Source organism: Sorex fumeus, unplaced genomic scaffold (genome assembly GCF_029834395.1).
Source record: "Sorex fumeus unplaced genomic scaffold, SorFum_2.1 ptg000093l, whole genome shotgun sequence".
Lineage (NCBI taxonomy): Eukaryota > Metazoa > Chordata > Mammalia > Eulipotyphla > Soricidae > Sorex > Sorex fumeus.
The window spans coordinates 801,246-827,569 of NW_026606150.1; the positions used below are offsets into that span (position 1 = coordinate 801,246).

Here is a 26,324-nt window from a genome sequence, read left to right on the forward strand (position 1 = left end):
CCTGTGGGGGTCTCTGTGTCTCCCCATCACACAGACACACACACACACACACACACACACACACACTCCCCGGCTGCATCACTGTCGCGGTGTGGGCTTGTCCCAAGGGCGCAGCCGGGCACAGGGCAGGGCACACGGTTTGGGCCCAGCAGGAAAGGCGAGAGCCATGGAAGAGGGCGCTTGCCTTGCATGCAGCCCACCGGGGTCGAACCCGGAGAACCCCCCGTGTGAGACTGAGCCCCGCCAGGAGGGATTCCCTGAGCACCGCTGCGTGTGGCTCCAAAGCCCAAAGAAAGCTTTTAAGCGCCAGTCCCTGGAGCCCTAGTTTCCCGAGCGCCCCGTGCCCGATGCACCTCCCGGTACCCCAACCGGGCTCAGACTCCCCGGGGGCGGGGGATGAGGGGGTGTGCCCTGAATGCGGGATACTGTGGGGCAGGGGTGAGTCCAGGCCTCAAGGACCGTGGGCTGGGGGCAGGGTGGGCTATATGCTGGCTTTGGGGGGGGCGGCACCGGGTGCCACGGGGTCCCTGCTCTCTTGCAGGAGGTGCGTGCCAGGCCCGCTGAGCCTGCGCAGAGCCGCCAGCCATGCCCGGGATCGTGGTGTTCCGGCGGCGCTGGTCAGTGGGCAGCGATGACCTGGTTCTGCCGGCCATCTTCCTCTTCCTCCTGCACACCACGTGGTGAGTCCGGGGAGCAGGGACCCCGAGACCAGCCCCCCCTACCCCCGCGCACGCCTGCGCGCCCCTCGGGAGCGATGCCACCTGGGAGAGGCTGCGTGGCCCCGTCCCCCCCCTACCCTACACCGCGCCCGGCTGCCCCCCGCCATCCCGCCTCACGCGGCCCCCATGCCCACCCCCCAGGTTCGTGATCCTGTCCGTGGTGCTCTTCGGCCTGGTGTACAACCCCCACGAGGCCTGCTCCCTGAACCTGGTGGACCACGGCCGCGGCTACCTGGGCATCCTCCTGAGCTGCATGATCGCCGAGATGGCCATCATCTGGCTGAGCATGCGCGGGGGCATCCTCTACACCGAGCCACGCGAGTCCATGCAGTACGTGCTCTACGTGCGCCTGGGTAAGCCCCGCACGCACGCGCGCACCCACGTGCGCGCAACCATGCACGCCTGCGCGCGCGCGCCTCCGCCGCCCAAACGCAGGGGGCGCCCACCAGCCAGGCGCGCGGCATTTCCATTCCAGACCAGGGGTGGGTAGAGGACAGCCCGACTGCTGGGTGGGGGTGGGAGGTTGTAAATATAGTTTTGTTTTGTTTTGTTTTTTGGGTCACACCCGACGATGCACTGGGGCTACTCCTGGCTCATGCACTCAGGAATTACGCGGGCAGTGCTTGGGGGACCCTATGGGATGCTGGGAATCGAACCCGGGTCCGCCGCGTGCAAGGCAAACGCCCTTCCCGCGGTGCTATCGCTCCAGCCCCTGTAAATATAGTTTTATTGGCACCCAGTGACCCTGGGTGACGCTCATTCTGGAGGCCTCCGTGTGGCCCCTGCAGCCTGCAGCTCTAGTCCTGGCACCAAGGGCAGCTCCCGCAGACTGGTGGGCAGAGGACGTCAGCCGTGGGGCCCGAGCCAGGCGAATGTGTGTCTGCTGGCCCTGGGGCAGCTCCCCGCAGTCCCCCCTCCCTGGAAAGTGGAAGGCCCGGCGCTTGGGCGCTTGGACGAGCTGCCCCCTCCCCCCATCCACCCACAGTGCCAGCCTGGTGCCCCTTCCTGGGCCTGGAGGGCTCTGACTGGTTCCTGGTGAGCGTTTCTCTGCAGGAACGTGGGGAGGAGCATTGATGGGTTCCTTTTCCAGATGAGGAATATGGGGACCCCAGGGTGGCCGCTTGTGCCCCCCGCGCACTGTGTGTGTGTGTGCGCGCGCGCGCCTGCGCCTGCCTGGGACACTACTTCCCACCTGCCACCTCCCACCCCCTGGTGCCTTGTGTTGAGACAGCCACGGTGACCTGAACCCCTCCCTCTGCCCTGATCCCCACACGTCATCCCCCCCCCCCCCGTCGAGGGGAAACTGAGGCCCCAACGGATTCGGGAGCTTGCCCCCGAAGACCCCTGTGGGACCCTCCAGGACTGCGCGCCCACCTCGGCCGGCTCTCCCCGCAGCCATCCTGGTGATCGAGTTCATCTACGCCATCGTGGGCATCGTGTGGTTGACCCAGTACTACACGTCCTGCAACGACCTCACCGCCAAGAACGTCACCCTGGGTACGGGGGCGGGGGGGGGGGGGCACGCCCCAGGCTGGGTGGGAGGGGCTGTGGTCGGCAGGGACCACCCCCGTGCGGAGGAGGCTGCTGGGACCGCCTGGGAGCTGCCCCAGCACCGGCGCCTCCCACTGCTGCCCCCCAGGGATGGTCGTGTGCAACTGGGTGGTCATCCTTAGCGTCTGCATCACCGTCCTCTGTGTCTTCGACCCCACGGGCCGCACGTTCGTCAAGCTCAGAGCCACCAAGAGGAGGCAGCGCAACCTGCGGACCTACAACCTACGGTGAGTGACGTGGAAGGGGCGGGGGGCCTTCTGGGACGCCCCCACCTCCTCCCCCCTCCCCCACTCAGGTTACTCTCTGACCGGGCTTCCCGGTCTGGGCAGTGGGCGGGGCCAGGGCTGTCCCCAGCCCCCTGCCTCCACCCCTGAAGGGTCAGACATGCTGGACAAGTCAGCAGCCCTAGTCAGAGCCAGGAGCACTGTGCACAGAGCCAGGAACACTGTGCACTTCGGGAGGTCCCTGCCATCACCACCCACCGATAGGGCAGGCACAAAGCAAGGGGGACCCCGAGATTTCCCCGGCGGGTCCTGTCCCAGGCCCGGCTCTCTTCATTTCTCTGAGTCCCAGTCATGCTCAGGGACTCCCCCCGGATCTGTGTTCTGTGTCTGCGGGGAGCGTACAGTATCAAAACTAAAATCCGGGGCTTGGGGCTGGAGAGATAGCACAGTAGGGCGTTTGCCTTGCACCTGGCCAAACCAGGTTCGATTCCCAGCATCCCATAGGGTCCCCCAGGCACTGCCAGGGGTCATTCCTGAGTGCATGAGCCAGGAGTAACCCCTGTGCATCGCGAGGTATGACCCAAAGAGCAAAAAAATAAATAATAATAATAAAACCTGGGGCTTCTGCGCACAGAGAGCGTGCCCAGCCCCCCAATTCATCTTCCCTGGCCCCTAGAACCCTTGCTGGGCCAGGCTCCCCAGCCGAGCTGGTCTGCTGCCACCGTGGGAAATTAATTCACCCAGCACCCCCTCAAGCCCCTCCCCCGCCACCACCTCCAAAAATACGCCTTTAGGGCTGGAGCCATCGGATACCGGGGTGCGCTCACCTTGCACGTGGCTGACCTGGGTTCAACCCCCGGCACCCCGTTTGGTCCCCCGAGCACTACCAGGAGTGATCCCTGAGCGCAGAGTCAGGAGCACTGACAGAGGTGGCCCACGACCTTCCCCTGAACAAGGGAAATGCGGTGGCATGCCCAGCACGGCCATCTGAGGCCAGTGTCACCTCAGAGTAAGGTGGCCAGAGGCAGTTGATGGGGAGAAGGCTGTTCTCGGGGACTTGGATCAGGCTTGGGCGGTGCCCTCGCTGGAGTGAGCCCTGGCATCCCGCAGAGTGGCAGGAGGGGAGCTGGGAGGAGGGGGGGCGGCCCAGTGTCTGGGCGCCCATCCCGGTGAGCGGGCAGATGTGGCCCCCAGGAGGAGGACCCGTGTCCAGAGAGGCGGTCGTCGGTCAGGCTCATGATCTCGCCTCACCCCCAGGTCAGGAGCTGAGCAGGGGTTCTCCTGGCCTCCCTAGGGTTCTCCCCGCCCTTCAGCTGGGCACTGCCTGCCCCCACCCACCACCCAGCGCCCCCACCGGAACGGGAGCCGCGCGTGAGTCCCTCTGGCGCCCGCCGCGCGGCCCATTTTGCTCGCTCTGAGCCAGTCGCCCACACCCGACCTGGTTTCTTGGGCTCCTGGGGCCCAGGACATGCCTCCCCCACCCTGACTCCGGGTTGTAATTGCCTTTGGGGCCCAGGGCCGGCCAGGGCCCGCGGGGTGACGGGCGGGGACGGGTGATTTTAATTGGGAAAGTTGTCCATGACCAGGGTCGGGTCAGTAGGCTGCGTGGGAGGGGTGCACATGGGGTGCGTGTGCAAATAGGGGGGTGCGCGTGGGGGGCTGCAGGTGGCAGTGGGGGGTGCAGGTGCGGCTGGCGTGTCCTCCCCGCCCCCCAGTGACCGCACTGGCCCGCTGCTCGGAGACCACCTGTTTTCCACCCCGGGACCCCCATCAGGCCCGCTCCAGCCCCTCGTGAGCGCCGGGGTTGAGAAGCCAGGCGGGCCCCGCGCCCCCCTCTGTCTCCCCGCAGCCACCGCGGCCACTCCCACGAGCCGAGACAGGATTGATTTCTGCAGGACGGGGGCGCTGGGCGAGAGCGCGTCTGGGTGTCCATGCCCGGGCTTGGCGGGTTTCGGAGGCGCCCCGGGCCCTGCTGCCCCCTGGTGGGCCGCGGCGGTACTGCGGCCAGGCGCCCTCGGCCTCTGCACCCAGGGGTCCCAGCCGGGGAGCGTCGCCCTGAGCTGTCTGAATCCGGGAACAGCAGCGTCCCCCGCCTCCAACGTCCAGCGTGACACGGGGGTCCTCGCGCTCTCTCTCCCAGTAGGCCTGCCCCCGCCTGGCTGGCCGCAGTGGCCGCAGGGCGTGGCTGGCTCCCAGCTCCGTGTAGTCTCCTGGCGCCCCCGGCAGAACCTCCAGCACTGCGGTCTTGCCTCTGGGTCTCAGCCCCTCGGCCCGCCCACCCAGAGCTCAGCGATGTGGGCGGCGTGGGTTGGGGCATCAGACCCGGGTGCTGCAGAGATGCCCCTACTTTGGCTCCCAGCTTTTTGGTTTTTTTGCTTTTGGGGGTCACACCCAGCGATGCTCAGGGGTTCCTCCTGGCTCTGCACTCAGGAATTACTCCTGGCGGTGCTTGGGGGACCCTGTGGGATGCCGGGGATTGAACCCGGGTCAGCTGCGTGCAAGGCAAATGCCCTCCTCGCTGTGCTATCGTTCCGGCCAGGCTCCCAGCTCTGTATCCTCCCAACCCCCCCACACACACACACTCAAACACACACTGTTGTCACCTGTCCAAAGCCTGGCATTTGGACACTGGCCTTGGCCACAGAGACCCTGCAAGAGCCTGCGTGTCCCCATCTGGCCGGCGGTGGCCCAGCCCAGGCTGTTGTCCCTTTGACCTGCCCCCGTGCCCTGGATGGGCCCAGGGAACAGGCCGCCTGTGTCCACACGATGAGCTCCTGGTCTCACACCAACGCCCCCTGCCCCTTTGCAGCCACCGTCTGGAGGAGGGCCAGGCCACCAGCTGGTCGCGCAGACTCAAAGTCTTCCTCTGCTGCACCCGCACCAAGGACTCGCAGTCAGTGAGTACTGGGACCCCAGTCAGTGAGTACCGTGGGCCCCAGTCAGTCAGTACCGGGGGCCGAGTCAGTCAGTACTGGGGAACCAGTCAGTGAGTACCAGGACCCAGTCAGTGAGTATTGGGGCCCCAGTCAGTGAGTGCCAGGACCCCGTCAGTGAGTACCAGGACCCCAGTCAGTGAGTACCGTGGGCCCCAGTCAGTATCAGAACCCCAGAGTGTGTGTGTGTGTGTGTCTGTCTGTCTGTCTCTGCATGTATCTGTGAGTTTATGAGTGTGTATCTGTGTGAACATGTCTGTGTATGTTTTTGCATGTGTCTCTGTGTGACTGTTTATGTGTGTTTGCATATGTGTCTGTGTTTCACTGTGTGTCTGTGTGTGTCTGTACCTGTGTGTGTTTGTGAATGTGTATCTGTGTGAGTGTATCTATGTGTGTGTCTATGTCTGTGTCTCTGTGTGAGTATCTGTGTGTGTGTCTGTGTGAGTATGTGTCAGTGTGTGTGTGTCTGTGGCCGGGGTCTGGAGGATGAGGGCCTTTCCTCCGTCCCTGGGATGTTGGCCGAGGTCCCCAGCTGATATAAACCAGGAGCCCCGAGTCAGAGAAGGGCCCCCCCGGAAGCCACTCAGAATTGGGGGGCTAGGTGGGGCCCAGAGGCCTCAGGCAGGACCCCGAGCCTTCAGGGTCTGTAGTGGGCATCCGATCTTGCCCCTACTCTGCCGAGGCTCCCTTTGGCCCCCGGAGCAGGTGGGAACGTGCCTGAGCCCACGGGTTCCCCACCCGGGACCCCTCAGGTGTGTTGTGAGTGAGCACACGGCAGAGAGTCCCCCTGGCCCCCCTCAGGCTGATGGGCACTGTGGGGAGCAGTTCTTTGCAGCAGGGGGGCTGCGCCTGCTGGACCCTGGGTGGGGAGAAGCCCCCGCCAGGCACGCAGTGCTGGGCCGGGCCAGACCCGGTCACAGCCGTTGGGTGGACCCGCACTCCAGCCCCGCATGCCCTTTCCCGGGCCGGGGTGTCGCCCGCTTAAGTGGAATGTTAAAGATCAGGCATCTGGGCCCAGTGACAGTACAGCCGGGAGGGCGTTTGCCTTGCACGCGGCCAACCCGGGTTCGATCCCCGGCATCCCATAGGGTCCCCTGAGCGCTGCCAGGAGTAATTCCTGAGTGCATGAGCCAGGAAGAACCCCTGTGCATGGCCGGGTGTGACCCAAAAAAGCAAAGAAAAGAAGAAGTAGCTGCGAGTTTGGCCCTTGGTTCTCTCATTCACTGGCCCATGAGCCGGGGCCAGCTGGGGATGGTGGCCAGCCGGGGATGGTGGCCAGCCATGCCCCTGCTCCCAGGCCCGCTGCTCTGTGTCCAGGCACAGAGTGTCCTGGGAGGCTCCGGGGCTGCTGCGGGGAGTGGGGGGTGGGTGGGAGAGTGTTCTGGGCCCCGTGGTGTGGGGAGGACACAGCCAGGCCGGAGCGCCCGGGGTTCACGGCCCTCCGCCGCCCCCGTGCAGGACGCCTACTCGGAGATCGCCTACCTGTTCGCCGAGTTCTTCCGCGACCTGGACATCGTGCCGTCCGACATCATCGCCGGGCTGGTACTACTCCGGCAGCGGCAGCGGGCCAAGCGCAGTGCCGTGCTGGACGAGGTGGGCCCCGGACGCCCCGTCGGAGGCCCCGGACCGGCACCGGGTCCCTGAAGCGCTGAGCTCAGGGTCGGCTCCGGTCGGCCCCCTGCCTCGGGGCTCCCCGGCCCACAGGGTGCATGACCCCCTCGGCCCTGGCCCCGGCCCCCCCGGGCTGGGCGGGGTGGGGAGCAGGTGGGAGATGGGAAGAGCTGGGGTTTGGGGGCGCGGGGGCGGGGGGGGGGCCCGGCCTCCGGGGAGGGGCTCCCACTCAGGTGCTTGCTGTTGCAGGCCAACAATGACATCCTGGCCTTCCTGTCGGGGATGCCCGTCACCAGGAACACCAAGTACCTGGACCTGAAGAACTCGGTGAGCCCCCACCCCCAACCCCACCCCGGCCCAGTGACCCCGAGAGCCCCCCCGCCGCCACACCCCATCCTCCCCCAGGAACCCCAGCGTGTGGGTGGGGCCCATGGGGCTCCTTGGAAAGGCGTTTGGCCCCGCCCCACTGTCCGTTGCCGGACCCCTTCTCCGAGACCCCCTTCTCCACCACGCCCGGCATAGTCCGGCGACCTGACGCTGTTCCTGTGCACGGGAACACAGGGGATCCCCCAAGCCTCAGTGTCAGGAACCGAGGGCCTACGGGAAGGAGGCCTCCTGGGCCTCTGCACGCCCCCCCCGAAAGGCCCCAGCCTCCCCCACCCACCCCCACCCGCCAGGAGGGTGCCAAGGGTTAGCCTTGGCCTCATCTCAGCTGGGCTGTGCCCTGACACAGAGACACATTCCCCATGCCTGGGCCTGGGATGCACAGTGCTCCCCCCTCCCTCTCTCCCTCTCTCTTCCACTCTCCCTCTCTCTCCCTTTCCCTCTGTCCCTCTCCTCTCTCTCCCCTTTTTTTAAAAATATTTTTTTAAATATATTTTTTTTGGCTTTTTGGGTCACACCCGGCATGCACAGGGGTCACTCCTGGCTTTGCACTCAGGAATTACCCCTGGCGGTGCTCAGGGGACCATATGGGATGCTGGGAATCGAACCCGGGTCAGGCTGCGTGCAAGGCAAACGCCTTACCCACTGACTATCACTCCAGTCCCCATCTCTCTCTCCCTTTCTCCCCTTCTTTCTCCCTCTCTCCTCTTCTCTCTGTCTCTGTCTCTGACCGCTCATGGTGACTAATTGCTCTCTTTAACATGCCAAGGTGACTAATTCCCTCAGAGAGAGCCCAACTCCTGGGGTCGCCAGGAGACTGCTGGACTGGGACACCTGGGTGCCCCCCTCCAGCCACTGGCCTCAGTCACCTCCCCGAGGTGGGCACCTCCCTCTCACCATCTGTCCCCCCATCTCCTGTCCGGCACACCACACGCGTGCCCAGGGGAGTCTCCCCAGTCACAGACCAACCACAGGCGCCCACCCCCGTCAGGCCGCCCAGTGGTCACATACTGGGGGGGTCAGAGACCAGCCAAACGTCCCCCCCACACACACACCCAGTGCGCCCCTGGGGTGCCGCCCGCCCCCCCCCATTCCCTCCTCCGGCAGGCTGGGAAATGGATCCAGCGGCATTGCGAACGAGCTGCGTGTGTCTTGGTCCCCAAATCAGGGATTCTGTGACGAGCTGCAGCCCCGTTCCCACGAGGACCGTGGCCCAGTTGCAGGGAGATAATTAGGGAAACGCAATTATCGGCCCTGGGAGCCGCCCTACTTCCGGGGCGGGGGTGGGGGGTGCCCAGGTTCTGCGCAGCCGACCCCCGCCCGCCCGCGGGGGCTGACCACCCTGACCGCCCTGCCTGCCCTGCCCGCCTCGTCTCTTCCAGCTGGAGATGCAGCGCTACAAGGAGGTCTGCTACTACATGCTCTTCGCGCTGGCCGCCTACGGCTGGCCCATGTACCTGATGCGCAAGCCGGCCTGCGGCCTCTGCCGCCTGGCGCGCTCCTGCTCGTGAGTGCCCGCCCTGCCCCGCAGCCGTCGGCCCCCCCCACCCCGTGCACGCCCCCACCCACCCGACACCCCACCCACACCTCCCAGAAGGCCATCCGTGGGGGTCCAGGGAAAGGGCATCTCGACAGCCCTGGGCATTAGGATCCAGCTGTGTCGGGTGCCAGCGAGGTGGCTGTGCCCTCACAAGTGGGCAGAGGGCGGTTCTGCTTTTCTTTGTATTTCTGGGGTTTTTTTCTTTTTTCTTTTTTTTTTTTTTTGGCTTTTTGAGATGCTCAGGGGTTACTCCTGGCTCTGCACTCAGGAGTTACTCCTGGCGGTGCTCGGGGGACCCTTTGGGATGCTGGGAATCGAACCCAGGTCCGCCGCATGCAAGGCAAACGCCCTACCCACTGTGCTATCGCTCCAGCCAGCCCCAGTTCTGCTTTTCCAAGTAGACTCGACTGGGGTGCAGCCCACGGGATGCCTCCTGCCCCGGGGGTTGTGCCCTTGGTACAGCCCATGGAGACCCCGGGAGCCTGCGTGTGTGCAGCCCCTCCTGTGGCCTCTCTTGCAGGAAGCTGGGTGCATGCACTGTCCCTCCCGTCCCCCCTTGACCCAGGTCACCCCCCCCAGACCAGGTGGACCCGGCCACTCCGCTCCCACGCACCGTGCACAGCTGCCCTTCCTCCCTGTGGCCAGGGGCACCCCTGCCACGGCTGAGAAGTGCCCCGCACACTCGAGTGAGCACTGGACCAGGAGCCCCGACAGGCGTGCGGCTAGGCTCACCGGCAGGGTGAGGCAGGCTGCTGCTGGCGCGTGGGACACAAAAGACCTTGACCTGGGTGATAACAGCTGGCCAGTGCCCCGGGGAGACCAGCAGACGGTCCGGCATGCCCCTGGGTGCCTGGGAGAGGGGTACAGAGAGAAGCATGCCTGGAAGGGGGGACCTCAGGGGACCCCAACAAGCCCCAGCCTCGCCCTGGACCGACCCGTGGTCAGTCCCCACGGGCAAGACACTGGCCCCAGCTCAGAACTCCCCAAGCCCCGCCTTGTGCTCCCCCACCCTCCCTGCCCCCTGCTCTGCTCCCTCCAACCCAGGGAGCGGCCTCAGCCCCGCCCCCAGTCAGGAAGGGACCCCCAGAACTAGGTTGCAGGCAGCCGCCCGCCCGATGTTCCCGCCCCGGTTGGGGGGGTGGGGAGATGGCAAGCTGGAGAAGGGCGGGCTGACCCCCACCTTGGCCCGCAGTGTGAGTGGGGCTGGGGGCTCCCGTGGGCATAGAGCGAGTTGCCCAGGCCTCGGCCCCTCCCGCCAGGAAGGGCCCACGGAGTCTCGGGCTCCCGACCCCTGAGGCCAGGCCCATCGGTGCACCGCTGGCGCCCTCTGCTGGCTAGAGACGCACCTGCACCCCCTTGCTAGGTGCCCTGGTCTGGAGGGGCTCCCCTACTGTGGCGGGTGTGTGACGCTTGTATGTAGTGTGTCACCTGTATGTAGTGTGGGCATGTGTATGACGGATATATGTAATGTATGATGCTTGTATGTAGTGGGCATGTTTATGATGTATGTACATAGTGGGCATGTGTATGACGCGTGTACATAGTGTGGGCATGTGTATGATGCATGTATGTAGTGTGTGATGCGTGTATGTCGTGGGCATGTGTTTGATGCGTGTATGTAATGTGGCCATGTGTATGACGCATGTACGTAGTGTGGGCATGTGTATGACGGGTGTATGTAGTGTGGGCGTGTGCATGGGTGGTTGTGTGTAACATGGGAGTGTAAGTCGTGTGGGTCAGTGTTTGGTCTCTGGAGTGTGTCGTGTGTGTGCCGCGGGCAGTGTGATCTCTGTGTCCACAGTGTGCGTGGTGCCCGGGCTGGCCCAGGGCCTCTGCCACGTGGGCAGGTGCTGTGCCACGGAGCCCCCTCCTGGCCCACGGTGGGCGTCGGGGTGCCAGTGAAGGGGCGCAGCGGAGAGTCTCCAGGGCAGAGGGAAGGCGGGGGGCAGGCGCGGGGGTGTGGAGGGGAGGGGCGGAAGCTGGGCAGGTGTGGAGTGGCCCCTGGCACGCTGGTGGCAGCAAAGGCGGGACACTGGGAAGGAGATTGTTCCCCGCCAGAGGCTGGTGCTGCCCGGCCGCTTTGGGGGGGAGGGCACCGGCCCTGTAGGGGCACAGCCTGAGCCTGCCCCCCTCACCCAGGTGCTGCCTGTGCCCCGCGCGCCCTCGCTTTGCCCCCGGCGTCACCATCGAGGAAGACAACTGCTGCGGCTGCAACGCCATCGCCATCCGGCGCCACTTCCTGGACGAGAACATGACGGCCGTGGACATCGTCTACACCTCCTGCCACGACGCGGTGAGGGCCGGCGCAGGTGGGGCCACGTGAGCCCAGGGGCAGGGTCACGTGAGCCCAGGGCGGAGCCATGTAGGCCCAGGGCTGGCGGGGGCGGGGCCACGTGAGGGGCGGGGTCACGTGAGGGGGCGTGGAGGGTCATGTGAGCCCAGGGGCGGAGCCATGTAGGCCCAGGGCTGGCGGGGGGGGGGGGGGGGGCGGGACCACGTGAGCCCAGGGGGCGGGGCCACGCGAGGGGACTCGGAGGGTCACATGAGCCCAGGGGTGGAGCCATGTAAGCCCAGGGCTGGCGGGGGCGGGGCCACGTGAGCCCAGGGGCGGAGCCATGTAAGCCCAGGGCTGGCGGGGGCGGGGTCACGTGAGCCCAGGGGCGGAACCGTGTAAGCCCAAGGCTGGCGGGGGCGGGGCCACGTGAGGGGGCGCGGAGGGTCACGTGAGCCCAGGGGCGGAGCCATGTAAGCCCAGGGCTGGCGGGGGCGGGGCCACGTGAGGGGGCGCGGAGGGTCACGTGAGTCTAGGGGCGGGGCCACGTGATGGGGCTCGGAGGGTCACGTGATCCCAGGGGCGGAGCCACGTGAGCCCAGGGGTCGGGGCCACGTGAGGGGGCATGGCGGGTCACGTGAGCCCAGGGTGGAGCCATGTAAGCCCAGGGCGGGCAGGGGCAGGGCTTCATGAGAAAGGGGAGGGGAGGGCCACGTGAGCCCAGGGCCAGCCTGGGACCTGGGGGTCACACCTGTGTCTCGGGCTAGAGTGGTTGTGGGGGGTCACACCTGTGTCCAGGGCCGGGGGTTTGGGGGGCCGGGGTTCATACCTGCACCGAGACCCGTGGCTCTGGCCCGTCCGGGTGCCACTGACTGGCCGCCTCCTCCAGGTCTACGAAACCCCCTTCTACGTGGCCGTGGACCACGACAAGAAGAAGGTGGTGATCAGCATCCGGGGAACCCTGTCCCCCAAGGTACATGCCCGAGGCCCCCGCCGCCCTGTGCGCCCCCGCGGCTCCCCCAGAGCGTCCACCCAATTCCTGCCGCCTGACCCCCCCCACAATGTCCTGTTCCCCAGGACGCCCTGACCGACCTGACGGGTGACGCCGAGCGTCTCCCCGTGGAGGGGCACCATGGCACCTGGCTGGGACACAAGGTACCCACCCTGCCCGCCACCTGCCCCCGCCAGGACCCCCGCAGCCCTCCCCCTGCCCCCCTCGCGGTGACTGCAGGGGGGAGGGAGCCCGATGCTTCCTTGCGGGGGGGGGGGGACACAGCCAGGCTGCCCCCCCACACCCACCGTGCCGTGCGTCCCCAGGGCATGGTCCTCTCGGCCGAGTACATCAAGAAGAAGCTGGAGCAGGAGATGGTTCTGTCCCAGGCCTTCGGGCGCGACCTGGTGAGCCCCGCGCAGGACCACGGCGTGGGGGGGAGGGGTGCTGCCCCCACATTTCCGTTCCCCAGCTCCCACCCCGGCCTCTACCACTTTTCAACCAGCCCCTTGCCCATCTGCTGCCTTCTGCGCACGCCTGCTCAAGAGGGAGGGTGGGGCCCCTCCAAAACACAGAGCAGCTTTAGTTTCAGAGGGGAGGAGTGGGGGGGCCAGTCTTGGGGGGGAATAATCCGGGTCTTAGAGCCCCCAGAGATGGCGTCAGGGACGGGCCGAGGGCTGGTGACGAGTGGCCAGCACTGGGTCCCAGAGAGGATGTGCCGAGGGTTGAAGACAGGCCCGGGAGGGAGGAAGTCAGGGTTTCTCCAGGGAGGTCACTCCGAGAAGGGCTTTGAAGGGTGAATAGGAGTTTGCTGGACTCGTCTCTCTCTCTCTCCTCCTCCTGCCCAGTCCCAATAGGGGCCATGCTTGGCCATTCCCCCTGGCCCAGCAGCACAGACAGGGCCCCCGGACTCCGAGAAGACGCCCCCTCGGCCCCTCCGTGGTGTCCACTGGGGCCAGACGGGGCTCTCAGGGTTGTCTCGGTCCCCAGGGCCGCGGCACCAAGCATTACGGCTTGATTGTGGTGGGCCACTCCCTGGGCGCGGGCACCGCCGCCATCCTCTCCTTCCTCCTGCGCCCCCAGTACCCGACCCTCAAGTGCTTCGCCTACTCCCCGCCGGGGGGCCTGCTGAGGTGAGCAGCTGGCTTCCGGCCACATGGGGGTCAGTGGGGAGTGAAGGAGGGTGGGGGTCGTGAACAGGGGGCAGGGGGCTTCCTGATGAGGGGAGTAAGTCAGAGGGAGGAGGACACATCCCCGCCCCGAGTGTGGTTCAGAGAGGGACCTCCCGTTCCGGGAGCTGTCCGGGTAGAATCCAGAGGGAGGGGACAGGAGAGGTGACCCCAGGACACTGGTGCAGACACCCGGAACTTTGGAGGTGGTGGGGTGCAGTGACTGTACCTCCACGCCCAGAAGCGTCCATGCTGCTCTCAGCCTGTAGCCTGCCCTGCAGCCACAACTGGAGAAAGAGCCGGGTGGGGGTGGGGTGGGAGAAGAGACCCCTGCCTTGCTCGGGCGCACTGGTGGTCTCTGCGCACTGCTGGATGTGGCCCCAAAACAAAAATAAAAAGCGAGAGTAAAATCAGAGCAAGAACCGGACCCAGGATCACACACACACACACACACACACACACACACAGCCTTACTGGCAGGAAATGGTGTGGGGAGGTGATCAGGGGGGTGATGAATGAGCAGGCAGCCCCTCCCCGCCTGAGCACCCCACTTCCCTTGCAGCGAGGATGCCATGGAATACTCCAAGGAATTCGTGACAGCCGTGGTTCTGGGCAAGGACCTGGTCCCCAGGCGAGTGGGGGGCCTCCCCTGCCCCTCTGACTCCCTGCAGCACCCCGGAGTCTCCTCCCTGCCCCCCACCCCACCCCTAACCCTGCTGGCCCACAGCCTCCCCCGCCCACCCAGAACTCTTCCCTTCTGGCCGCCCCGCGCCCCCCACCCCCCAGTCCCTCCAGGCCCCCTGAGCCAGGCTGACTGCCCACTCGCTGCGCCCCCAGAATCGGCCTCTCGCAGCTGGAAGGCTTCCGCAGACAGCTCCTGGACGTCCTGCAGCGCAGCACCAAGCCCAAAGTGAGCCCACCCCCTGCCCGGCCCCTCCCCGGCCCCAGCGGGTGGACAAATGGGGAACCCAGGAGGGGTGGTCCCGCGGAGCGGGCGACTCGCTTTGCTCACCGGGAAACAGAGCCCAGGGCTCACGGATGCCTTCGAAAGCGACCCCCAGGGGTGGGGTCCCGGGCCCCACCAGGAGTGATCCCTGAGTGGTCAGGAGTCAGCCCGAGCTCTGTTGGGGGTGGCCGCAAGGCAGAACCCCCCCAAAAATTTTGTAAGGGCTTTAAGCTCCTGACAACCGGACCTGTCTGGACCCGGGAAGCCACCTGGCCCCCTTCCGGGACTGAGGGGCCTGTAGGGGGGACAGCACAGGAGAGCCCCAGCTCCGAGAGGCAGACAGGAGGGACAGTGCACCTGTGACTCCCACACCGTTCATCTCCTTGCCATTTGCATGGTTTCCCACGTGCCCAAACTTGGCGCCTGTGGCCTTGCACCAGGTGCCAAGGTGGTTGTGGGAGTGAAGCTGGGGGGGCTGAGTTGGCCCCAGGAGCCAGTTCTGGGAGGTTGACCTGCGCCTGCCAGCCCCGCCCCCTGCATCCAGGAGCCCCGCCCCCAGACGCCCCTCAACCCTGCCCTTGTCAGCCCCGCCCCTGACCATGCCTCTGCACCTGTCAGCTTTGCCCAGCTGCCATCAGGCCCGCTCCCATGTCTGCCAGCCCCGTCCCTGCTCCCATCAGCCCCACTCCTGCTCCCTTAAGCCCCGCCCCTGAACATGCCAGCCCCGCCCCGTCCTGTCAGCCTCCACCCTGCACTAGTCAGCCCTGCCCCTTCACCTATCAGCCCCACCCTTGCTCCCATAAGCCCCGCCCCCACACATGTAGCCCCGCCCCTGCATCCATAAGCCTTGCCCCTGAACATGCTGGCCCCACCCCTGTTTTTGTCAGCCCCGCCCATAAGCCCCATCAATGAGCCTGCCAGTCCCGCCCCTTCTCTCAAAAACCCCGCCCCCGAGCAGGCCAGGCCAGCCCCTGATTCTATAAGCCCCGCCCCTTACCAATTAGCCCCCCCAGTGCCCATAAGCTCCACCCCTGAGCAGGCCAGCCCCGCCCCTGCTCCCATAAGCCCTGTCCCTGCTCTCAAAAACCCTGCCCCTGATCCTGTAAGCCCCGCCCCTTACCAATCAGCCCCGCCCCAGCACCCATAAGCTCTGCCCCTGAGCAGGCCAGCCCCACCCCTGCTCCCATAAGCCCTGCCCCCTGAACATGCTAGCCCCACCCCTGTTCCTGTCACCCCCCCCCCGCATCCCTCAGCCCCCCCCCATAAGCCCCACCACTGAGCGTGCCAGCCCTGCCCCTGCTCTCATAAACCCCGCCCCTGAGCAGGCCAGCCCCGCCCCTGATCCCATAAGCCCCACCCCTGTACCAATCAGTCCCGCTCCAGCTCCCATAAACTCCATCCCTGAGCATGCCAGCCCCACCCTGCACCCATCAGCCCTGCACCCACGCCTGTAAGCTCCACCCTTGCATCCATCAGTCCCCCCACTTTGAATACAGCCCCCCACAACATGCCAGCCCTGCCCCGGCTCCCATCAGCCCCGCCCCCACGCCAGCAGGCCCTTGGAGGCAGGTGGCGAAGTTGGTCAGCCAGGCCCTGCGCGAGAGGTGCAGCTGGACTGCAGAGGCGGGGGGGGGGGGGGGGGCTTGGCTGGTTTTCAACCCTGAAATCCCAGCATCATCGTCTGTCCCTGCTCGGCTCACTGCCCTTCTCCCCCACCCCCAACACAGTGGCGGATCATCGTGGGGGCCACCAAATGCATCCCCAAGTCAGAGCTGCCCGAGGAGGTGGAGGTGACTGCCCTGGCCAGCACACGCCTCTGGACCCACCCCAGCGACCTGACCATCGCGCTGTCGGCCAGCACCCCGCTCTACCCGCCCGGCCGCATCATCCACGTGGTCCACAACCACCCGGCCGAGCAGTGCTGGTGGGTGCCGCCGGGACCCAAGGCGGCAGGCACTGCGTCCTCCAGGGCCCGGGCAGGGGCCAGCCTTCGCCTGCAATTCCCAGGGCCCCCCGCAGAGGGGGCTCCCCCTGGCTCCCCAGAGCACCTCGCCCCACTGTGGTGCATGGGAGAGCAAACGCCCTGGAGGGGTCCCCTGAGGCCCTGGCCCACCCCAGTGGCCTCCCAGCACCCAGCACCGGGGTTACTGGGAGGGGGACGCAGGGCTCTGGAAGCTGCGTCAGTAGCATCAGGCCTTGATGCCTCCCTACGGGAGCTTAGGTGACCCCACAACGCTGCTATTGGGGATCCCCAGGCCTGGAAGCCAGCCCAGTGGCTCAGGAAGGGCGCAGGGCACGGGCGAAGGGGGGAGCGTCACCCCCCGCCCACGCAGGTGCCAGCTGGGAACTGCCTTGGGGAACGGCTTCGCCCTTCCCTCTGTGCCCTTTCGGGAGTGTCAAACCTGGACCTGCCCTGAGCGGGCCGCCACCTGCGGGCTGCAGCTGTGGGGGCCACCCACACCTCCCCTGGCCATGTCCCCTCAGCTGCTGTGAGCAGGAGGAACCCACCTACTTCGCCATCTGGGGGGACAACAAGGCCTTCAACGAGGTGGTCATCTCGCCGGCCATGCTGCATGAACATCTCCCCTACGTGGTCATGGAGGGGCTCAACAAGGTGAGGCCCTCCTCCCCCTGCCTGGCCAGCACAGACCCTCAGAGGTGCCCCAAGACCTCTGATTGCTGGGGGTGAAGACCCCCAGTCCTCCGGAGCTGCTCTGTCTGCATTCCCACAGGGACCCTGGGGAGGACACAGCCAAAGTGGGCCTGGGGGTGTGTGGGCGCGCGCTGGCAGCCTCAGCCACTGCCCTGGCCAGGAGGGCCCACCAGGCTGGGGGTGTGGAGGGTGGGCGCGCTGCCGAGAATCCCCCCAGCAAGGCTGTGCCTCCCGTTCCTGCTGCTCCCCAGGTGCTGGAGAACTACAACAAGGGGAAGACGGCCCTGCTGTCCGCCGCCAAGGTCATGGTCAGCCCCACCGAGGTGGACCTCACCCCGGAGCTCATCTTCCAGCAGCAGCCGCTGCCCACCGGTCCGCCGGTGCCCACCGGCCTCGCCGTCGAGCTGCCCCCCACGGACCACCGGAACAGCAGCATCAGGTGAGGCCCGCCCCACTGTCCGGTCCCGCTGGCCGCCCTGTGCGCATGCGGGGGGCGTGGTCAAACCCGCCCCCGCCCCCTGCGCCCCTGTGGCCACGCTGTTTTTTTTTTATCCTCCCTCAACCCCATAGCCAGGCGGCCCCTCGGCACGTGCACGCCCACGCGCGGTCACGCGCATCCCCGCCCCCAGCACGTGCGCTTGGAGCCACTCCGCGTCCCAGATGCGTGTGAAGGGCATAGCCACGACCCAGGGGCGCGCTCTGGGGTTGGGGGTGCGAGGGAGGGGGACCCGATGCGCCCGCTGCCAGGCCTGGCTGGTGACCCCTCTCACAGACGGACACACACCCGTCACGCCTGCTTCTGACACGCTCCGGGCGGGGGGCGGGTCGCGCTGGTCGCTTGGGGTACGGGGAGAGGGATCACCGCCCCGGCCTCTCGGGGACCCTTCGCACCCACACCCTGAGCCGGACTCTTCGATGTGGCCTGGAGGCTGCTGAGAGGGCCGGTGGCTGCTTCCAGCTGCGCGTGGGGAACCCAGGACCTCGCTCCCGACCTACGGTGCACTTGGGGGGGCTGCATGGCCAGATGGGGGGGCCTTGTCCAGTTCTTTGCAGCCAGTTCCTGGTCCCTCCACCCCCCCCCCCCCCCATCTGCTGCTTTCCTGCAGGCTCGAGCAGCGGCTGCACGCTCTGGAGGGCATTGAGTGAACAGGGCAGCCCTGCTGATGCTCCCCCCCCACCTCCCCCACCCCCCGCTCCCGGCCCTCCACCAGACCCCCGGGGCCCTCACCCTCTGGGCTCAGCCCAGCAGCGACCCCGTGCCTCTCTCGGGTGCTTGCGAATAGGCTGCAAAAGCAAGGAGAAAGGAGCCGGAGAGACAGCGCAGGGGTTAAGGCGCTTGCTTTGCATGTGACGGAGCCAGGTCCCATCCCCAGCACTGCCAAGAGTCCGATCCCCTGAGCCGGGAGTCAGCCTGAGCATGGCCAGGTGTAGACAGCCCCCTCCCCAAAGGGGAATAAAAGAAAAGGAATCTGCTAGGTGTGAGGACAGAGCGCTAGGTCAGCGGGAGGGCATCTGCCTTGAGCACAGGCCGGCTTATGCTCCAGCCTAGGCGCCCCCATATGCCCTGAGCCGAGCCGTGAGGACCACCGGGTGTGCCTCCATCCCCCCCATCCCCCAAATAAAAATACTGTAGTTTTGGGCCCAAGAGATAGTGCAGGTGGGGGAGGGGGGTTGTGTGAAAGATCCTGATTTAATCCTCTGCACTCGGTAAGGCCCCCGAGCACAGAGCCAGGAGTGACCCCCTGAGCACAGCAAGGTGTGGCCCCAGGGGGAAAAAAAAGGGGGAAAAAGGAATCAGGAAACCAGGGTTTTCCCTCCAGGTGCGTGCAACCACGGCCTAACTGACTCTCCCTCCTCCCTCCCCCCCAAGTTCCCTCCATCCCCGGCCCTGGGGGTCTTTCTCTCTGCCCCTCCTGAGTCTCACACCCGCCCTGCCCCGCCCCCTGCAGGACCAAGTGCCAGTCTGAGATGAGCCTGGAGGCCTTCTCGGAGGGGCGGCTGCTGTCCCCCGCGGCGGCGGCGGCGTCGGGGGCGACGGCGCGGCCGGACCCCGTGGAGCTGCTGCTGCTGTCCACGCAGGAGCGGCTGGCGGCCGAGCTGCAGGCCCGGCGCGCGCCGCTGGCCACCATGGAGAGCCTGTCGGACACCGAGTCGCTGTACAGCTTCGACTCGCGGCGCTCGTCGGGCTTCCGCAGCATCCGCGGCTCGCCCAGCCTGCACGCGGTGCTGGAGCGCGAGGAGGGGCCGCTCTTCTACATCGACCCCGCCATCCCCGAGGAGAACCCGTCGCTCAGCTCCCGCACCGAGCTGCTGGCCGCCGACAGCCTGTCCAAGCACTCGCAGGACACGCAGCCGCTGGACGCGGGCACCCCGGAGCGGCCGCCGCCGCCGCCGCCACAGCCGCGGGAGGAGGAAGAGGAGGAGGCGGCGGCGGCGGCGGCGGGGGGCAGCGGCGGGGGACGCCGGGGACGCCCCGCGCGCGGCCGACCTGGCGCTGCACAACGGGCGCCTGGGCGACTCGCCCAGCCCGCAGGTGCTGGAGTTCGCCGAGTTCATCGACAGCCTCTTCAACCTGGACAGCAAGAGCGGCTCGTTCCAGGACCTCTACTGCATGGTGATGCCCGAGAGCCCCACGAGCGACTACGCCGAGGGCCCGCGCTCGCCGCCCAGCCAGCGGGACCTCCTGCTGCGCGCGCAGTTCGAGCCCAACCTGGTGCCCAAGCCCCCGCGCCTCTTCGCGGGCTCGGCCGACCCGTCGTCGGGCATCTCGCTCTCGCCCTCCTTCCCGCTCAGCTCGTCCGGGGAGCTCACGGACCTCACCCCCACGGGCCTCAGCAGCCAGGAGTGCCTGGCGGTGGACAAGATCCGGACCTCGACCCCCGCGGCCCACGGGGCCAGCCCGGTCAAGCAGGACGACCTGGCCATCTCGGCCCGCTAGCACCACCAGGACCACGACGACGACGCCCGCCCGCCCGCCCGCCCGCGGGACGCCCCGCCCCCACCCCGCCCCTCACTCTCCCCCCCCCCTCCTCCCCGCTGCTCCTCTGGGTACCCAGGGGCCCGGCTGGGCCTGGGGCACTGCTGCTAAGCTGGGGGTCCGCCTCCCTACCTCAGCTTAGGACCCCCAGAGCCAAGAAGAAGGCCAGGATCTGGGCCACCCAGAGTGGCAGCCGGCGGGAGGGGCCCTGACTGCCCCCCTCCCTGCGTCCCTCCCCCATCCCGGTCCCTCGCGTCCCGGTCACTGCCCCTCCCCCCCGCCGCCGCAGGTCGGAGCAGAGCCCCCTCTGCTTGTGGTCCAGGCTGCTTCATCCTGGTCACCCCCAGATGTGCCTGCGGGCAGCGCCCTGAGGTGACCCCCCCCACCCACAAGGCGCCCCCACACCCCTCCCCGCAGTGCTGCAGATGTTTACAGAAGCTGTGGGTGGCCCCTCCCCCCCACACCACCTTGCAGCCCCTCTGAGCAGCCCCCCCAGGCCCAAGGCAGCCAGCAGGGCCAGAGGGATCTGAATCATCCCCCCCCAACCCCTGCCCCCAGGCCGGCCCCACCTCACCCCCAAACACACACACACACACCCCGCAGCTGCTCCCTGGTGTGCCAGAGCCCTGGGAAGCAGGCAGGGGGTGGGAGTGGGGGGTCCACCCAGCCCTCTCTCCCTCACCCCCACGCGCAGACAGCCTGTCAGCCCCTCCGCTGTCCTGTCCCCGTCCCCTCTCCCCTCCCCCCATCCCGTCACCTTGCTGGACACCCCAATGCCCTTCCCCCCCCCTTGAGGGCTCCCTTCCCTCCAGGGCAGGAGGCAATGCAGGGGTGCGTGCTAGCGTGGTCTCCTGGGCATGTGCACCCTCCTACTGACGACCTACCTGCTCTTCCCCCCCCCCGCAAATAATCCGCAAATGGGGGGAGGGACACTGGGCATGGGGGGGTTGCTGAGCTGGCTCTTGGGGATGCTGCCCACTTGGTGCCTGTGCCTTTGTCCCCTCCCCCCACACCCCTCCTCCGAGTCAGCTCAGTGAGCCCCTGACCAAGCCCACAGCCCCAGCACCCCCCACCCCGGCCCCTCTCCCCGCTTCTTGTTACTGCTGGTTCTGCCCTTTGACACCTTCTGGACAAAGGGGACAGAGCAGGGAGCTGGGCCTCCCTAACTCTCGGACTCCCCCCCACCACCACCAGACTGTGGGGAAACACTCCCCTCCCCCCCTGCACGACCCCACCCCGCACTTTGGCAGAGTCTGTGCCCAGCACAGAAGCAAAATCAAATCAGTGACCTCCTAGAGTTTTAAAAAAAAAGAAGAAAAGTGGGGCTGGAGCGATAGCACAGCAGGTAGGGCGTTTGCCTTGCACACGGTCAACCCAGGTTCGATTCCCAGCATCCCATATGGTCCCCCGAGCACTGCCAGGAGTAATTCCTGAGTGCAGAGCCAGGTGTCACCCCTAAGTATCTCCAGGTATGACCCCCAAAAAACAAAAATCAGAATCCCACCACGCACCCCCGCACGTAGCCAGGAGACTTGGGGTCCGGCCTTCTAACCCCGCCTCCAGGGCAGGCCCTGGGACCTCCCCGTTGGGTGCGGTGGCCCCCCCACCCGGGGCCAGGCCATCAGGGACAGCCGCTCCCCTCCCTTCCCCCCACCTGCTCCCTATCTCGACCCTCCCCCATACATTTGGGGGTCTGAGCCACCCCCCATATGGTTCAGACCAGTCCCCACTCCATCCCGGCCTGCAGCACAAACCCTCCACCTCCCCCAGCCGTGCACTGGCCTGTCCACCCCCCCCCCCAGGGCCCTGGCTGACCCCCATCTGCAGTTGGGTCGCACGCAGCCAGGTCCCTGTCCTTCCCCCCCCACCCCCGGCACCCTGCGTGCTGGTCCCTCCGCCTTTTTGTACTTACTGTATGAAAGAGCTGGACTAATGCTGTACAGAGAGGACGTAGCCGCCTGTATAGACTGTATATAAGGTTTCTGTATATTGTACAGAGCTGTGTATAAACTGGATGCAGAAGCTGCTTGTCTGCTCTCTGGGGGCGTGGGGGGAGCTTTGCTCAGGATCCCGGGCGGGGGCCGCGCTTGGAGTCACAGAGAGGACGCGATGGCTGTCCAAACACAGAGTGGGCATTCAGGGTGCAAAGTTGGGCCGATTGTGCCCACCCCTGCCGAGAGCTGGTTTCTGTTAAACCTTTCCCTTCCCCCACTGCCGGCCCTGGCCCGTCAGCGGGCAAGCGTTGAAACCCCAGGGCCACTGGGGCGGGGGGGCGGGGGGTCTTCCCTGGAGGGCCCAGTGGCCCTGATCAGGCCCTCAGACTGGCCCCTGGGCAGTGAGGCCTGAGCTGGTGGTGCCTCCATCCAATCCCGGACCCTGCCCTGCCCCTGCCACACAGCAGGTGGCGCTGTTTCTCCGGCCAGCCTCGGACCCCGCCCTGCCCCCTCCACACAGCAGGTGGCGCTGTTTCTCCAGCCGGTACCACCCAGGCCTCACTTTGGCCTTGACCTGCCCCTGACTGACCCTGGCCAACCCGAGTCCTGAGTGTTCTCACCGTGGGACATGGTTCAAGGTTCAAGAGTGGGAGAAGGGGGGAAACAATAGCACAGCGGGTAGGGCGTTTACCTTGCGCGCGGCCAACCCGGGTTTGGTCCCCAGCATCCCATATGGTCCCCTGCACACCGCCAGGAGTAATTCCTGAGTGCAGAGCCAGAAGTGACCCCTGTGCATACCGGGTGTGACCCAAAAATAAAAAACAGAACTGGAACGATAGTACAGTGGGTAGGGCACTTGCCTTGCACACAGCTGACCTGGGTTCAATCCCTGGCATCCCATATTGACCCCAAGCACTGCCAGGAGTAATTCCTGAGTGCAGAGCCAGGAGTAACCCCTGAGCATTGCTGGGTGTGACCCAAAAAGAAAAAAAAAGTGGGAGAAGGGGACCTGCCTTCCTCCACGGCCTCCAGACAGGAGAGAAGCCGAGACTAGCTCCAAATCACTCAGGTGCCAGAGGAGGGCATCGGAGAGTCTCCATGCTCAGGACTCTGCCCTCCCAATCATCTCAGGGTGGCCGGGTGCTCCCCACCCCGCAGCCCAGTCTCACCACGACCAGTGAGTGTAGAGGGGTCTGGAAAGCTGCGGGTCTTCGAGGGGGGCATGACAGGAGTGTGTTATGACGCAGAGACTGGGTGCTGGTACTGGGGCCACGCTCTGCCTCCCCGTCCCCATTCAAGGGCCAGGTTGGGGGGGCTTTCGAGCACCTGCCTTGCTAGCAGATGGTCCTGAGTTCAAGTCCCCCGGCTCCCACCTGCACCCAGCACAGTCCAGCAGCTCTACGCTGGGAGCCCAGCAGGCAGCTATGATCCCCGGCACCCTGAGCCACGTCAGGGAGTGTGCGAGCCCCTCCCCGGAACGGCTCATGAGTCCCAGAGAGCACCCTAGCCTGGCGAGCACCCCGTGAGCACTGCAGTGGGCCCTGATGGGCACCCCGGCTATAACGTCTGTGCCTTGGCTCTGAGTGTGACCGCCGAGAACTCGTGTGCAAGCTTGTGTGCGCACAGTGGTAGGAGCAAGAGTTGCAGCAGTCTCTCACCCCCGCTGGGCGGCACCACCGCTGAGACTCTGCTGGCAGCTGGGGCCAAAGAAATAATATACCAGATGGGGCTGGAGCGACAGCACAGCGGGGAGGGCGCTTGCCTTGCATGTGGCCAACCCAGGTTCGATTCCCAGCATCCCATATGGTCCCCTGAGCACTGCCAGGAGTAATTCCTAAGTGTAGAGCCAGGAGTAACCCCTGTCCCAAAAAGAAAAAAAAAGAAGAAAAGAAATAATATACCAGCAACCCCGGCAACCATAAAGGGAAGCTGCCTTTCATGTCCCCCTGGACCACGTGGGATGTTCCAAATTCCCCCCCGGAGTGATCCCTGAACACCACTAGGTGTGGCCCCCAAACCAAAACAAAGACCCCAAAATGTGTGGGAGCCACAGCGAGGCCTGGGTGCAGCCCCTGGCCATTGGCAGCATTGGTCAACATTGGTCACTACCCCTGGTCCCCTGAGCCCTGCCAGGAGTGATCCCAGAGAGCAGAGCCAGGAACAAGACCTGAACACTGCTGGGCGTGGCCTCAAAACAAATAGAATATAGTAATAATAAAATACAGTAATATAGAAGTAAAAATAGTAGGGAACACAGAGCCGCCGGCTCTCCCAGCGCCTTGAGCAGAGGAGGGGGAGGGGTCTCTCGCAGAGACCCCCGCACTGCTGTGCAGCCGTCCCCTGAGTCCCCGGGCCCGTAGCATCCTCTGCTCTGCACGGGACTCAACACGCCTCCCAGTCCTTGCACCCCCTCTCCCTTGCCGGTCCCCCTGCCCTCCTGGCACTCAACGGGGCCTCCAGCCCAAGCCCAGCTGGGTTTGGTGGGTTTGGACCCTGACTTCTATATGGACTGGTCTGAACACTGGTCTCAGCCTCCCCGGAGTCTAGAGATGAAAGACCCTGAGGACAGTCCTCTTGGCTCCAAAAAGGAATGTGGAGGGACAGCAGGAAGGAACCCCCAAAGCACAGCGAGTTCTGCAACTGCCTGTTAAGTAGAAGACTCGCACCCGCCACCCCCAATTTTCCAGGCTACCCAGCCTCTAAGCAGTAGGGAATGCTGAAGACAAAACGCATGTTCTGGACCAATAGGACTGCCGTGAGGGCGTTTGTTTTGCACGCAGTCGATCCGGGTTCAATCCCTGGCATCCTGCAGGGTCCCCTGAGCACCACCAGGGGTGATTCCTGAGTGCAGAGCCAGGAGTAACCCCTGAGCATCGCCAGGTGTGGTGGCCCCCAAACCAAAATAAAATGATATTAAAAATGACACATTTCCTCCCTCGACACCTGTCCAGGGAAGGCTCCAGGATGGTGGACATCTGGACAGGCAGACCTGGATGAGTGGGCAGAGGCTGGATTTGCACCCAGTCCCGGGCACAGCTGCCAAGAAATTCATGTTCAAGAATCACAGGCAGGGGCTGGAGCGTTTGCCTTGCACGCGGCCGACCCAGGTTCCATCCCCGGCATCCCATAGGGTCCCCCAAGCACCGCCAGGAGTAATTCCTGAGTGCAGAGCCAGGAGTGACCCCTGAGCATTGCTGGGTGTGACTCAAAAAAGGCAAAAACAAACAAACAAACAAAAAAGAATCACAGGCAGGCAGGAACCAGAGCGAGAGCACAGCAGGAAGGGCGCTGACCTTGCACACGGCTGATCTGGATTCAATTCCCAGCATCTCATCTGGTCCCCTGAGCCCTTCCAGGAGTGATCCCTGAGGACAGAGCCAGGAGTAACCCCTGAGCATCACCAGGTGTGGGCTCCAAACCAAAATAAAATGATATTAAAAATGACACATTCCCTCCCTCGACACCTGCCCAGGGAAAGCTCCAGGATGGTGGCCATCTGGACAGGCAGACCTGGGTGAGTGGGCAGAGGCTGGATTTGCACCCAATCCCGGACACAGCTGCCAAGAAAGAAATTCATGTTCAAGAATCACAGGCAGGCAGGCAGGAATCAGAGCGAGAGCACAGCCAGCAGGAGGGGCACTGGCCTTGCACACTGCTGATCTGGATTCAGTCCCCAGCATCCCATCTGCTCCCCTGAGCCCCTCCAGGAGGGGTCCCTGAGTACAGAGCCAGGAGTCAGCCCTGAGCATCGCCGGGTGTGGCCCCAAATCCGATTAAAAAAAAAAAAAGACTGGTCCACAGGCCTAGGCAGCCTGGCCTGGCTGGGGAGGGGCCGGTCAGAGAATAACAATTGTCTTAAGGGAGGCTGCGGAGGGGGAGCGAGCTTGGGGTGCGTGGGCCGGGAAGAATAGCCGCCTCAGTGAGGCGCGCCCCCTCCGGCCAGCCCCGCACAGCTGGGATGCCCAGCAAGCTCCCGGCTATATATCTAAGAGCAGCAGCTTCCAGAACGGCCCCCGGGGGACAAAACCTCATTGTGAAGCACCCGCCGGCCCGGCGGCCCCTTCCCCCAACCCCAGAACTGTCGTGGCATTGACCCTCCGCGGTGGCCGCAACGGGCGGCTGACTAGGGCACATGTGGGTTCAGGACAGGCCACCGCCCCCCCCACACACACACACACACATACACATACAACTGAGCAAGGAGGAGGGCAGCCCCAGAGGAAGCAACTTCACAGGATGGGACCCCCAAACCCACTGAGTCACGCATCCCAGCTCAGCCCCCCTTCGCTCTCCTGCTGGGTGTCACAGCTAGACAGAGCTGAGTTAGGGGGTCTTAGATCTGAGAATAAGTCTGGTGATGCCCAGGCCCTGCTGCTGGTCATCTGGCCACCAGGTTGTGGTGGGGGGTCAGGGGGGAGGG

The 26,324-nt window shown here is 65.6% G+C and overlaps 1 protein-coding gene across 1 annotated transcript in view; it reads left to right on the forward strand.

The window, feature by feature from the left end:
• The window catches only part of DAGLA (diacylglycerol lipase alpha), a 44,233-nt gene extending 24,277 nt beyond the window's left edge, over positions 1–19,956 (forward strand). The window contains 20 exon segments of the mRNA XM_056132077.1: positions 542–680; positions 861–1,072; positions 2,115–2,216; positions 2,359–2,497; positions 5,304–5,391; positions 6,886–7,020; positions 7,288–7,365; positions 8,805–8,929; positions 11,102–11,255; positions 12,124–12,207; positions 12,312–12,389; positions 12,552–12,632; positions 13,216–13,358; positions 13,957–14,025; positions 14,232–14,304; positions 16,068–16,264; positions 16,825–16,954; positions 17,245–17,432; positions 18,943–19,465; positions 19,467–19,956. Of these exon segments, the coding sequence (XP_055988052.1) occupies positions 586–680; positions 861–1,072; positions 2,115–2,216; positions 2,359–2,497; positions 5,304–5,391; positions 6,886–7,020; positions 7,288–7,365; positions 8,805–8,929; positions 11,102–11,255; positions 12,124–12,207; positions 12,312–12,389; positions 12,552–12,632; positions 13,216–13,358; positions 13,957–14,025; positions 14,232–14,304; positions 16,068–16,264; positions 16,825–16,954; positions 17,245–17,432; positions 18,943–19,465; positions 19,467–19,931 (3,159 nt within the window). The 5' untranslated portion in view covers positions 542–585 and the 3' untranslated portion in view covers positions 19,932–19,956.
• Positions 19,957–26,324: the final 6,368 nt, after the last annotated feature.